This window comes from Dendrobates tinctorius, unplaced genomic scaffold, assembly GCF_039654945.1.
Source record: "Dendrobates tinctorius isolate UK_male_01 unplaced genomic scaffold, ASM3965494v1 ptg000196l, whole genome shotgun sequence".
Lineage (NCBI taxonomy): Eukaryota > Metazoa > Chordata > Amphibia > Anura > Dendrobatidae > Dendrobates > Dendrobates tinctorius.
Genome location: NW_027361863.1, coordinates 24,185,781 through 24,200,215, shown reverse-complemented (window position 1 = coordinate 24,200,215; position 14,435 = coordinate 24,185,781). Strand labels below are relative to the sequence as shown.

Here is a 14,435-nt window from a genome sequence, read left to right as displayed (position 1 = left end):
AGGTGTTCAATGGTTGAGCCCTGGGCCATGCATTCTTTCTAAAGGCAGCCGGGCCAGCGGACGAGAGCACCCACTGACTCTGTGTCTTTACAATAGGTGTCAACTTATTTTCACAAGACAACCCCCTTTAACATAATTCACAACTGAACCGAGGCTTCATAGTAAACATGAATGAATATATTCCCAGGACCAAGGTTCAAGGGCCAAATGAGCATTACATAGCCTCTGGATGGGGGGCCCTGTAAACCAACCAATGGGAGGAGGTTTGCAGGGTTTCCATCTGGTGGGAGCTGACATGGCCGCTGGAGCAGAGTTCTTTGAACCATTTGCTCTACTCAATGATTTTTTTGTACCTGCTAACTCATTACTATTTCTCCCTCTTTCATATGTCCTAGCTTTTCATAACAATCTCTTTTTTAATGTATTTAATTTGCCAGCACTTCTTCTATGAGCGCACCTCAGTGTGGCTCCTTGGTTGACATATGGGCACTATTATGTCCGATTATCCCCTCATCCAGGCACAAGGTAGGTGCACGTATAGAAGAAGCGCATGTAATGAAAGCTTATTAGAAAAGTGATTGTTTGAAGAATTAGGACATATGAAAGGGGATCAAATATTAGTAGAAAATACCATTAATAGTGGGAAAGGTAACTGTACAATGCCCAATGAGTCTTCAACACTGGCTCTATTAATAGGATTCGTGTATAAGGCTCCTCGGGGGCGTGACAGATCTGGGTCAGAGGAAATTGTGCAATGCTACAGTGAAAGCTTTGATAATCACATTTCTGGTCATTGAGACGTGATCCTGTGATCTTCAGACCGTGCACATCAGAAAGTCATTAACCAGCATAGAGTAGGACGGCTAAGCAGGGGCGTAACCCTGAATTAAAGCGAAGGCGGAACCATTTCCTGTAATATGAAGATTGCAGCAAAGAGAAACACATATTTATGCATTCTGTAAAGCAAAAAACGTATACAAAAAGACACGACCAAAGCGCCTTTTATACTCACGTCATTACTTGATTTTCTATTCCTGGTTCCACCAATGCCCCATCCACAAACAAGGGAGAAGATGTAAAGCCGTACTTACTCCACGACCGTCCCTCATCAAAGCTGAGCCTGGGGGAAAATAAATACAGGATCTTTCAGAAGTTTCTCCCTTTAATGTTCACCACCGGAGGTTGTAGCTCTTCCGGAGGTTGTGGGCTCCGCCAGCATCAGAGCGTGATCATTATCGGAGAGTTATGTGGAACCTGGCTAGAACGTTCCCAGTAATACCAGGATTCGCTTTGTACTCTGTGCCTTTCTTTTTTTTGTTGTTGCTCGTCCCTCAGACTTTCTGCAGCAAATCAAAGGACTTGGACACATAAAAGCTTATTGATTCCTAAATTACATCTTCCGAAGCTTGGCTTTTTAGGAACTGGACATTTGAACATTTACTTTAATTGATGCCTTAGCAAGAACGTGTGGAGGAAAAAATTGCTGAAGCGTGGTAATCATTCACCCTAAAAAGTGGAAAAACACTGACAAAAATAGGACACGTGCGCTAAGGCTTCACGCACAACCTCCGACTTATGAAGCCATAATACACCTCATATACAGTGAATTTAAAAAGTCTACACACCCCTGTTAAAATGTCAGGTTTTAGTCATATAAAAAAAAAATCCTACCAATAAGAATAATTTCAGAACTTTCTCCACTTTCAATGTCGACCATAATCTGTATAAATGCAATGAAAAAAAAAACAAATTTTTTGAAAAAAAAAAGAACTAAAATAATGTGGCTGCCCTATCTGAACACCATTAAACTATTACTTTGTTGAAGTCCCCTTTGCATTTCTGGCATTTTTTAGTCTTTTTGGGTCAGAGTCTATCAGTGCGACACATTGGTCTGTGCCCGCTCCTCCACATCTGTCAGATTGTGGGGGGCGTTCACTGATTTTCTAATCAATTCAGGTTTGGTTCGGGTTGGTCCATTTCAAAACTTCGCTCTTCTTCTGGAGAAGCCGTTCTTTTGGTGATTTGGAGGTCGCTTAGGGTCGTTATCGCGGTAGAGTATGAAATTCCTCCTCATCTTCAACTTTTTAGCAGACATTTGAAGATTTTATTGATAAATTGACTGATATTTGAATTTTCCATTTCTCTTTCACCTTAACTAAAAAGCCCCAGATCCAGCTACTGAAAAACAGCCCCAAAGCAAAATGTTGCCCCCACCATGCCCCATTGTGGGAAGGGTGAGGTAATGGTGATGATCAGTGTTGGCTTTGCACCTTTTAGATTTATGGCCCAAAAGTTCCACCATGGTCCCATCAGACATAACACATTTCCGTCAATGCTTTTGGCAGTCATAATGAAGGTTATGCGAAAATATAGCACAGCCTGAATAATTTTCTTTGCTAGAAAAAGCTTTCAGCTTGCCCCCTGACCCCACAGGCCAAACATATGAAGAATACAGGAGATTATTGACACATGCAGGACACAACCACTACTGGACAGAAATTCCTGCAGCTCCTTTAATGTTAATGTCTTCCTATTAGCTGCCTCCTGGACCCATTTTCTTTTCTTTTCATCAATTTTTGAAGGATGTCCAGTTCTAGGTATTGTCACTGTTGTGCCAAATTTAAGTCACTTCTTGATGACTTCTTAGGCTGGTTTCACATTAGCGCTTTTGTGCGCAGCGCATCGTGCGCACTGCGCACCTATACTTAACATGACGTGCGCATGGTCTTGCGCATACTTGCGTTTTCGTGCGCATGCGTTTTTTGTCTTTTGCGCCAGGCGCGCCAGACGCAACATGTTGCATTTTTGGTTCCGCCCTGTCTCGTCAAAAAAACGCATGCGCACGCTTGCGCACGGAATGCGCAAAAACACCACATTGGAGCCTATGGGAACGCATGCGTGCGCATGGTCTTGCGCACGCTTGCGTTTTTTTGCGCATGCGTTTTTGAGTTAAACAAGTCTAGAATGTTCTCTAGACAATGGAAAAAACGTCACACTTAAAAACGCATGCGCATAAAAAACGCCAACGCATGCAAAAAACGCATGTAAAACGCAAACAACGCTGCGTTTTTTTTACACATCAGCGTGCGCATGACGTTAAAAAAACGCGCGTTTGTTTTGCGTTTTTCTTTGCGTTTTTTATGCGCCCGATGCGCTGCGCAAAAAAACGCTAATGTGAAACTAGCCTTAACAGTGTCCATGGTAGATCTGAATCTGATACCTTGGAGATTTTTTTGTACTGTCTCCTGACTGATAACTTTCCACAATGAGATCCTTTGCTGAGTTGTCAGCTGTTTACAGACCATAAAATGTTAGGAATATCCACATAGAACAGCAACAATCACTCTGGGGTTTATCAGAATTGCTGTAAATTTCGGCTACCGAGCGCTGACTACTATGGGGGGGAACGTGATCCGCTGATTCTGAACACAACCACAGCCCCAAATATAAGAGGGTCTTCACACTTATGCAACTGCATTAATTTAGTTTTGTTATTTTTAACTTAAAAATGTAACAAGAAAGAAGAAACTAACCAGCTCACCCAGGCATAGGCATCCTGAAGCACAGAACTCAAGGGACCACGTGAGCTCTGACAAAGAACGCAGTTTGTGTTTTTGAAATGCGTTGCTGTCTCTATCTTGAATGTTGAATCCCTTTAATTTGAATACATTTTGCAGATTGATGAAGCTGGAACCTTTCTTCATTTTTGTTACTTCTAGTTCCCTCCTCAAAATGATTCTAGCTTGTTTCTCAACAGATTTCTACAGATTATGGGCAACATTAAAAGGGGAAATTTCCAAAAATTCTTCTTCTTGGTAGGATTTATATACATAAGAAAAATCTGGCATCTTAACAAGGATGTGTAGGCTTTTTATATCCACAGTATAGAACATAAAACAGGATCCACCATTCTCAATAGGTGATGTCACAGCTCACCTTCTCCTCCTCCTACTGTACAATGACTGATAAAACCTCTGTATACTGTAAATAACACAGTATCAACCATTCACAATGTGATGTCACAGCTCACCTCCTCCTCCTCCTGTACAATGACTAATAACTCCTCTATTTACAGTAGATATTACATGATCCAACATTAACTATAGGTGATGTCACAGCTCACCTCCTCCTGTACAATGACTGATAACATCTCTATATACAGCAGATAACACAAGATCCTCCATTCACTATAGATGATGTCACAGCTCACCTCCTCCTTCTGTACAATGACTGATAACATCTCTATATACAGCAGATAACACAAGAGCCTCCATTCACTATAGATGATGTCACAGCTCACCTCCTCCTCCTGTACAATGACTGATAACACCTCTACATACAGCAGATAACACAAGATACTCCATTCACTATAGATGATGTCATAGCTTCTCTCATGCACAATTACCTCTGCATAAATCCCAGGGTTTGCTCACAACAATGCCCCGTACAGGTCAGTACATGACATCCTGCCTGATTCTGTCCCTGGTCCATGTGCCGGTTGCAGAGCACATGTTCTCCCTGTAGCTGCGGCAGGATGGCTGAGCACATGTTCTCCCTGTAGCTGCGGCAGGATGGCTGAGCACATGTTCTCCCTGTAGCTGCGACAGGATGGCTGAGCACATGTTCTACCTGTAGCTGCAGCAGGATGGCTGAGCACATCTTCTCCCTGTAGCTGCGGCAGGATGGCAGAGCACATGTTGTCCCTGTAGCTGCAGCAGGATGGCAGAGCACATGTTCTCCCTGTAGCTGCGGCAGGATGGCTGAGCACATGTTCTCCCTGTAGCTGCGGCAGGATGGCAGAGCACATGTTGTCCCTGTAGCTGCGGCAGGATGGCAGAGCACATGTTCTCCCTGTAGCTGCGGCAGGATGGCTGAGCACATGTTCTCCCTGTAGCTGCGGCAGGATGGCTGCTCCCACAGTCAGGAATCAGCCATTCTGCATGTACCACATTATACAGTATATTCATTGCTAGTTAAGAATTAAAAAGTATTTTTTTCCCCAAACAATCTAAATAAATGAGAATGCTATTTCTTACCACAAGTGGCGCACAGGCAGAGAGGTGTGCTTCATCGCTACCAGGGCTCCACCCCAGTCTAAAAACCAGATATTGTATTCTTCTTCAAAAATCTGTGGAAAACAGGCAAAAAAAAGGTAACAATATTAATAAAAGCAATGTAATAATGAATCCTAGTAGTGCTACAGTAAATGTATCACGGAAAAATGATGATATTGTATGACTAATATGCTGCGAGCTCTTGTACCGTCAGCATTTAATTAAGAAGGGCCGTATCGATCCGATAGTCATTAACTATAAACTGCTGCCGCTAAATTACTGATCAGATTGTCAGGTGCAATAAGAACAGGACACAATCGTAGAAGAAAGATTGATGAGCGAACCTAGAAGATTTTTTTCCTTCTAATATACACTGGCAGGTATCAACAGAATTTATATCTAGCCGTAAACAGGACACTTCCCCACAGCCATCATTGGGTTTTGGGGGTTTTCCATACAATCAGTGTTGGACGATGATAATATTCCAGCATAGATTAAAAGAATGAGATTGTGAAAACCCCATTCACACAAAAGCAATAAAACAGAGCGGATTTTTAAATCTGTATTGTGCTCCTTCTTCTGCCGTTTTTTCACTTTGGATGGCATCCTCTACGAGGTTTACAATGACCGGGGATAAATCTGTAATTAAATCTGCAAGTAGCACACAATGGGAGTCAATGGGAAAGCAGAGCATTTTTCGGACAGACCCTATGAGGTCTGGGGGGGTAGTGAAAATGTTGAACTGGATGGAAAAAGTGCTGAATGGAAGGAGAACAGGATGGTGAAGACCCCTGGAAGCATCTCTGACCCCCCAGATCGCTGCTGAGAACAATGGTGTCACACTTTTACTCCACTTTAAGGACTAACAAAAAAAAATTCCAAACCAACAAGAAATTGGAGTTTACAGGAACAAAAATGCTAAGAAACATTTTTTCCAGTATAATGACATGAACATAAGGCAACATTTAAAAAGGATTTACATGAAAATAATAGTTTTAGTAAACCAAAATTGAAATTTTTATTAACAATTTGGAAATTTGAGTGTAATTTAGAAGAAAGCAAGAACTGCCAAAAATTTGATGGAAGAGGGACGCAGATGCAGCCTGTATTAGACATAAAGGTGGGCCTCATTCACATTCTGTTCAAATTGTCATGTATGGTACTGCTAGAGTGAAAAACCTGCCAAAAATTACAAGAACACTCAACTATAAAACCTTAAAGGCACCAACTCTAGTACCTCATCCAAATAATGTGAACAAAGTGTAATTGTGGTATTCCTACTCTTATCAAAGCTCTGCACAGTGTTCAAAGCTAGAAAAAAATTATAAGGAGGGTCATCCATACACCCTTGAAGGCACCATATGGAGTGCATCATTCAAATATTTTGAACAAAATGTTCAATGTGTTCAGGTGTTCAAATTACAAGCGGGGCCATCCATACACCCTTGAAGAAACCAACTGGAATGCCTCATTCAAATATTAAGAAAGTGTAGTTGTGGTACTTCTACACTCATAAAAGCGCTGCACACAGTGCAAAGCCAGAAAATAATTCTAGGGTGGATCATCCTTACACCAATGAAGGCAACAATTGGCACATGTGTGAGATTGCCAAGCTTCAGCGCCGCCACCAGTTTACGGCCATTATCAAACACGACCATGCCTGGATGTAGGTTAAGCGGCGAGAGCTACAGATCTGTCTGGTCTGTTATGTCTTTCAATAACTCTGCTACAATGTGCCGTTTGTCTCCTAGACAAAGTAGCTTCAGCAGTTTGTTGCCGCTTCGATGAGGCAGTGCTGCAGAGCTTCCAGCTTCTGGCTGATGTGGACGCTGTGCTCTGATATAACACATCAGAGATGGAGGATGAGGAGCAGTAGGGGGTGCAGAAACTGGTGTAGGAGGTGGAGAAAATCTTGATACAAGTAGGGCCAGCAATCCTAGGTGTCGGTAACACTTGTGCCGTGCAACGGTGGGACTCGTCCCCGGCCTCCGCAAAGTTCACTCAGTGTGTCATCAGTTAAATGTAGCGTCCCAGGCCACAAGCGATTGTCCACATGCCGGTTGTTAAGTGGATAATCCCAGTAACTGAAATTGGAAAGGGCAAATGTGATTTTCCTGGACACTTGCTGGTACAAGGTGGGGATGCCACACAGGGAGAAACAGTGATGACTGGGGACCAAGTAGAGAAATTCTTCAAGTCTACAAACCTAAAAGAGAACATTTCCATGACAAGCAACCTGGAAATGTGCCCGTTTAGCATTTTGGCCTGTGGGTGGGTGGTTGGAAACTTTCTTTTTCATTCCCTGGGTTAGGGACAGCTGGGGCAAGGATTTGGAAATGACGGATGATGATTCCTCAGAATGTGCAAGGACAGGTTAAGGGCGGGAGGCATCTGCACCAATGTCATGAAAAGGGGATTGGCAAGCAGCTAGTACAGGGGAAGGGGCAGTGGTGTCATCCCCTGGCACCAATTGTGGACTCAGTCATTCGGCCCACCAAGTCGGGTGCTTAGATAACATGTGCCTGATCATACTGGTGGTGGTTATGCTCTCAGTGGCTTAGTGGTCAGGTCCCTGCTGTTTCTGGCATAGCACAGGTTGGAAATGACTATTTTTTGTCTCAGAAAGCTTTTTGAAAAAGTCCAAGGCTGAAGAACAGCTAAGGCCATGTGCACACGCTGGGGTTTTTGCTGCAGTTCTGCTGCGGTTTTGGCCCTGCAGAACTGCAGCAGTTCCGCAGACATGGTACTTTACCATGTTAGCCTATGGGTGTTCAAAACCGCAGTGCTCACGCTGCGGTTTTTTACCTGCGGAAAAGCTGCGGTTTTTTTTCCGCAGCATGTCAATTGTTTCTGCGGATTCTGCTGCGGTTTCACACCTTTAACATAGTAGAGGTGTGAAACCGTAGGGCAAAACCGCAGGCCAAACTGCAGCAAAACCGCAGGTCACTTTACCTGCGGTTTTACCTGCGGTTCCACGGGAAAAAACCCGCAGGTGAATCTGCAGTGTGTGCACATAGCCTGACTCTTTGAAGGAGAAATTCATGAGTGTCGGTGCTCATGTGGAACAATTGCCCGCCTTCTCCCTCTGGTCACCCCACTGCCTCTACCTGCCAGTTTCAGAGCTTCAGATCCCTCCCCCTCGGCACTGCTGTGCTCACTCTGCATACCAGCTTACCAGGTTGAGTCAATGACTTCGTCATCCACCACCTTGTCTTCCACTGCCGCACCCTGGTCCTCCTGAGTCGGTGACTTAACAAAAACCTGACTTATCGGCAGCTGTGTCTCATCATCATTTACCTCTTTAGACATAATTTCCCATTCCCCATGATCATCTTCTTGTGACCGTGGCTGCTCTAAGTTTTGTTCATCACTAAACAGCATCTCCTCCTGTCCCTCTTGGAACATGCAGGGTGAGAAGCCACAATCAAGAAATTATGATGTAAAGAGCTCCTCGGAGTGTCCTAGTGTGGGATTACTGGTCTTCTGAGACTGAACATGGTGGCAAGAATGAGGAACAGGGTGAGGATTAAGTAATCCAGGCTCTTGGGTGGTGAGACTGGACCGTGTGGAAGACTGGGTGGTGCTGGCAAACATGCTGGAAGCATTATGTGCTATCCAACCGACCACCTGTGCACATTGGTGTGGATTCAGAAGTGGTGTACCGTGCCTCCCTGCAAAGTGGGCTGGGGGGGCTAAGTGCTGTGGATGGGCATGTTACTTGTGCTCCAGAAACAGGCGTCCTCATTGTCTGCGTACACCATCATCAGGACTTCCACTTCCCTGTCCCTTACCACATGCTTTAGGCATTCTCTAATTTCTTGGTCTCTGGTTCAACTTCAATTTTTGGAACAAAAAATTTTGTGAACTGTAGCTGGCCCAGCGGTTTTAAAAAAAATTTAAACCATCGCAATTTCACACAAAACACATTACACTGTATGTTGGAAAATACAGTCAATATTTTCACCAAGAAGAAAAGAATGTGGTCACTTGCAGCAGATGTATATTTAGCGATGGACTACAAAGCCCAAAGCCCTGCCTAGACGCTGTATTCAGCCATTCTCTTTGCTCCAGCAGTTATCCCTAGGCTAAATGCAGAATATATGGCATAGAAACAGAAAAATAATAATATTAGCCCTTAGAAGGACTGTTAGTATGAGGGTCCACCATCAGCACCAGTATCACACTATAAGCCTCTGATGCACATACAGGCCCGGATAACAGCTCTCCCTGCAATCATATCAGTCCCTGGGCTGTGTAACAGCGTCAGTGAGCCAAGCGTGGCGGCGCATGTTCTTTCATAACCTCTGATGAGGTAATGTGGCCAGCTAATCACAGTAATGCCACTACCAAGATGGCTACGGCATCACAGTGACTGGTAGGCAATTTCCGCATGTTTATTGGCTTTGTAATAGGTGCCGAACATGCGGGGCGGGGATTCAAACTTAAAATCCGAGCACCAGCCAAAGGTCGCCGAGTAACGAGTATATCCGAGCACCCAGATAGTCGAGTGATAACCGAGCCTCACCAAGCATGTTCGCTCATCACTAATGACCAAATCTGCAGCTGAAATTTTCCCTAAAGTTAGCCTTATTCTTCTTTTTATCTCATTATTGACCTTCATTTTTTATTTCTTCCTATTCCTCTTCTCTTATATCCTCTATTTCTTCCACTTCTACTGTTCCCATATTTTTTTCTAAGTTTCATTTTTATTTCTCCTCCTCTTTATCCTCCTTTTCATTTTTGTCTTCTCTTCTTCCACATTTTTTCCTCTTCTTTCATTTCTCCTAATTTTTCTCTTACATATATTTTCCTATTTTGCGTCCTCATCTCCTTTCTCTTTTTCCCTTCTACCTTCTTTTATTTTTTTCATGTCTTCCGTTTCTCCTTCTCCTCTATATTTTTTCTTTTTCTTCCATCTTCTGCTTCCTCTACTTTTTCTTACTCCACCTTCACTTTGCTTTTCTCGTAGTTTTCATTGTCATATTCCTCTACCTCTTCTTCTTCCTTTTCTTATTCTTTTTCCTCCTTCTTTTGTTTTTTTTTCTATTTTGATTTTCTTTTTTTTCCTCCTCTTTTTCTTGTTTGTGTTTTCTCTCTGATTCTTCTATTTTTTTTCCTCTTCCAATTCTTCCTCTGGCTTTTATTTCTTCTTCTTCTTCCATTTTCTTCCTTCCCCCTTCTCTTTCTCTTCTACCATCTTTATCTGTTTAATTTCCTGTGTCCTCATTTTAATTGCTCCTCTTTCTCTTCTTTATCTTGCTCTTTTTTCTTTGCCTTCCATACTTCTAATTCTATCTGTATACTTTTATATTACTATTACACAATTTATTAAACACATTTGCATAATAAAATCTGTGTAAAAAGAAGAAATATGCAGCACTCACCAATAAAGCTGAAAAACTTTGCTTCTTTATTTCACATGAATTCCATCAACAGATATGTGGACATGCAGGACATTAGAGGAAAGCAAGGGGAGGGAGGTGCCAGACAACGACCGTTTCGCGATTACTCGCTTCTACGGGTCCGGCACCTCCCACCCCTAGCATTCCTCTAATGTCCTGCATGTCCACATGTCTGTTGATGGAATTCATGTGAAATAAAGAAGCAAAGTTTTTCAGCTTTATTGGTGAGTGCTGCATATTTCTTCTTTTTACATTGAACTATTCATGTTTTTTCATGCAAGCACCTCCGTTTTTGACTGAATTATATACTTCAGATAAATAGCTCCGTCTGTTAATGTGGTGATTTGTGTGCCCTAGTTAGCCGTTCATCTGTTTGCTTCTTGCTGGGATAATAATATCTGTTACCGCACAGAATTTATTCACATACATGTTTCCATGTGTTTCCACCATCGGAGGAGATGTACATATTGGTATCTGTTGATGAGAGCTCCGCCCCGACGTTACCTGTGAAAGATACAGATTCTTATATCAACCTTATTCCTTTTTCCATATATTAATAAACTGATCTTTCTCATATATGGAAACGATTTATTATACAATCAAGGTGTAAAGATGGAACTACTGCAATTTGTCGTCCTTTATGCACAAGTTGCCATTGTATCTGAAAGGGGCCGTTTGCTTCTTACAAAAACGAATGATCAGAGAGATGGTTAAATGGGTGAACAGATCTTTTTTTCCACAAGACAACAACCAATTTCTATAATCTGAGATTGGCCAAACGAACCAGAAAAAGTGATTGCAGCGTCCGACCTGTGTAGTGCATTATTTTGTTTACGAAGATGAGTTATGCTTTATAGAAACAGCAACGAAAAAAAACAAAAACAAGAAGAGGACGTGGAAGAAGAAAAGAAAGAGGAATAAAAGTAAGTGCAAGAAGGAAAAAAGAAGACAAAGAAGAAGAGAAGAAAACAAAGAGGAAGACAAAGGAGAAGAGGAGGAAGTGGAAGGAGAAGATAAAAAAGAGGAAGAAAAACTAAGAAGAAAGAACAGGGGAAAGAAGAAAAAGAAGTAAGAAAAAAAAGAATGGGGAAGAAGAAGAAGGAAGAAGAAAGAACGGGGAAGAAGAAAAAGGAAGAAGAAAGAGCGGGGAGGAAGGGGAAGAAAAAGAAGAAAAAGGAAGAAGGAAGAAGAAGAAGAAGAGAAAGAAAGAACGGGGAAGAAGAAGAGAAAGAAAGAACGGGGAAGAAGAAGAGAAAGAAAGAACGGGGAAGAAGAAGAGAAAGAAAGAACGGGGAAGAAGAAGAAGAGAAAGAAAGAACGGGGAAGAAGAAGACAAAGAAAGAACGGGGAAGAAGAAGAGAAAGAAAGAACGGGGAAGAAGAAGAAGAGAAAGAAAGAACGGGGAAGAAGAAAAAGGAAAAAGATAGAACGGGGAAGAAAAAGGAAGAAGAAAGAATGGGGAAGAAGGGGAAGAAAAAGGAAGAAGAAAGAACGGGGAAGAAGGGGAAGAAAAAGGAAGAAGAAAGAACAGGGAAGAAGAAGAAAGAATGGGGAAGAAGAAGAAGAAGAAGAAAGAATGGGGGGGAAGAAGAAGAAGAAAGAAAGAACGGGGAAGAAGAAAAAGGAAGAAGAAAGAACAGGGAGGAAGGGGAAGAAAAAGAAGAAAAAGGAAGAAGAAAGAACGGGGAAGAAGAAGAAGAGAAAGAAAGAACGGGGAAGAAGAAGAAGAGGAGAAAGAAAGAACGGGGAAGAAGAAGAAGAAGAAGAAAGAACGGGGAAGAAGAAGAAGAAAGAACGGGGAAGAAGAAGAAAGAACGGGGAAGAAGGGGAAGATAAAGGAAGAAGAAAGAACAGGGAAGAAGAAGAAGAAGAAGAAGAAGAAGAAGAAGAAGAAGAAAGAACGGGGAAGAAGAAGAAGAAAGAACGGGGAAGAAGAAGAAGAAGAAAGAAAGAACGGGGAAGAAGAAAAAGGAAGAAGAAAGAACGGGGAGGAAGGGGAAAAAAAAGGAAGAAGAAAGAACGGGGAAGAAGAAGAAGAGAAAGAAAGAACGGGGAAGAAGAAGAAGAGAAAGAAAGAACGGGGAAGAAGAAAAAGGAAAAAGATAGAACGGGAAGAAGGGGAAGAAAAAGGAAGAAGAAAGAACGGGGAAAAAGGGGAAGAAAAAGGAAGAAGAAAGAACAGGGAAGAAGAAGAAAGAAGAAGAAAGAACAGGGAAGGAGAAGAAAGAAGAGAGAACGGGGAAGAAGGGGAAGAAAAAGGACGAAGAAAGAACGGGGAAGAAGAAGAAGAAGAAAGAAAGAACGGGGAAGAAGAAGAAGAAGAAGAAGAAGAAAGAACGGGGAAGAAGAAGAAAGAAAGAACGGGGAAGAAGAAATAAGAAGAAAGAACGGGGAAGAAGAAGAAGAAGAAGAAGATGGAAAAGAAGAAGAAGAAGAAGAAAGAACGGGGAAGAAGAAGAAGAAGAGAAAGAAAGAACGGGGAAGAAGGAGAAGAAAAAGGAAGAAGAAAGAACGGGGAAGAAGGGGAAGAAAAAGGAAGAAGAAAGAACAGGGAAGAAGAAGAAAGAATGGGGAAGGAGAAGAAAGAAGAAGAAGAAAGAACGGGGAAGAAGGGGAAGAAAAAGGAAGAAGAAAGAACGGGGAAGAAGAAAGAACGGGGAAGAAGAAGAAGAAGAAGAAGAAAGAACGGGGAAGAAGAAGAAGAAGAAGAAAGAAAGAACGGGGAAGAAGAAGCAGAAGAGAAAGAAAGAACGGGGAAGAAGGAGAAGAAAAAGGAAGAAGAAAGAACGGGGAAGAAGGGGAAGAAAAAGGAAGAAGAAAGAACAGGGAAGAAGAAGAAAGAATGGGGAAGGAGAAGAAAGAAGAAGAAGAAAGAAGAGAGAACGGGGAAGAAGGGGAAGAAAAAGGAAGAAGAAAGAACGGGGAAGAAGAAAGAACGGGGAAGAAGAAGAAGAAGAAGAAGAAAGAACGGGGAAGAAGAAGAAGAAGAAAGAAAGAACGGGGAAGAAGAAGCAGAAGAAGAAGAAGAAAGAACGGGGAAGAAGAAATAAGAAGAAAGAACAGGGAAGAAGAAGAAGAAGAAGAAGAAGATGGAAAAGAAGAAGAAGAAGAAAGAACGGGGAAGAAGAAGAAGAAAAAGGAAGAAGGATGAAGAAGGAAGAAGAAGAAAAAAAGAAAAGGAGGAAGAATTTGAAGAAGAAAAGAAAGAAGAAGAGGAGAAAGAGGAGAAATTAATTTCTTTAGATTATAGAGAAATAAGGAATAATAAATGAAGGAATAAAAAATAAAAGCTATCGTAAATAAAAAGAAAAAAGCAGGAATAGGAAACAATAATAAGGGAAGAGTGAACGTTAACCAAAATTATGCATGCAAATTGAAGAGAAACCGAAAAGATGCCACCACTGTAACACAATAAAGCGGTCCAGATGGTGGTTCTTGCACACTCAGGAGCCAGCTGCTAATATGACATCTGCTAAATCTGCAGAACAATTTATTCATTGCCAATTGTGTTTTTTTTTCTTACTTTTGTAAATCAAAAAGACGGGAAACGTATAAATATGTTTCACCCTGAAAACGTCCAAGTTTTGACATCTACTAACTGTACCAAATGTCACATCTTACGCCGCCCAAGCCTCGCTGCTTTCCCGATAAATGATTTTCTTGCTGTACAGAAATCCACGACTGACTGGTGATGTGGAAAACAATGACATTTGATGTTGTTGTACACGGTGGTCACATTGTGCAGCCATGAAATGAAATAGTAGCTACATGACCTAAATATTGAACCAAACTTTGTCTGATATCCTGTTAAGTATGGCCAAGCTGTAATACCAGAATCAACCAATGGACAAAGGAGGCGCCATTTCTAGAACAAAAAAAAAATCTTTTTTTCTAATCCCATAAAACTCTTTGTTTCTCGCATTGCCTACATTACGAGTAAGACAGATCTCCAGTTTGCTCATATCCAAAAGTTCTGCCA

At 41.9% G+C, this 14,435-nt stretch overlaps 1 protein-coding gene across 2 annotated transcripts in view; it reads right to left on the bottom strand.

The window, feature by feature from the left end:
* SORCS3 (sortilin related VPS10 domain containing receptor 3) overlaps positions 1 to 14,435 on the bottom strand; it is an 812,800-nt gene that overhangs the window by 105,002 nt on the left and 693,363 nt on the right. For both annotated transcript variants that reach the window (XM_073553075.1, XM_073553076.1), the window contains exons 12-14: positions 10,884 to 10,960; positions 5,037 to 5,128; positions 1,013 to 1,120 (exon numbers count right to left, since the gene is read on the bottom strand). In XM_073553075.1, the coding sequence (XP_073409176.1) occupies positions 1,013 to 1,120; positions 5,037 to 5,128; positions 10,884 to 10,960 (277 nt within the window). The remainder of the gene's footprint in view (positions 1 to 1,012; positions 1,121 to 5,036; positions 5,129 to 10,883; positions 10,961 to 14,435) is intronic.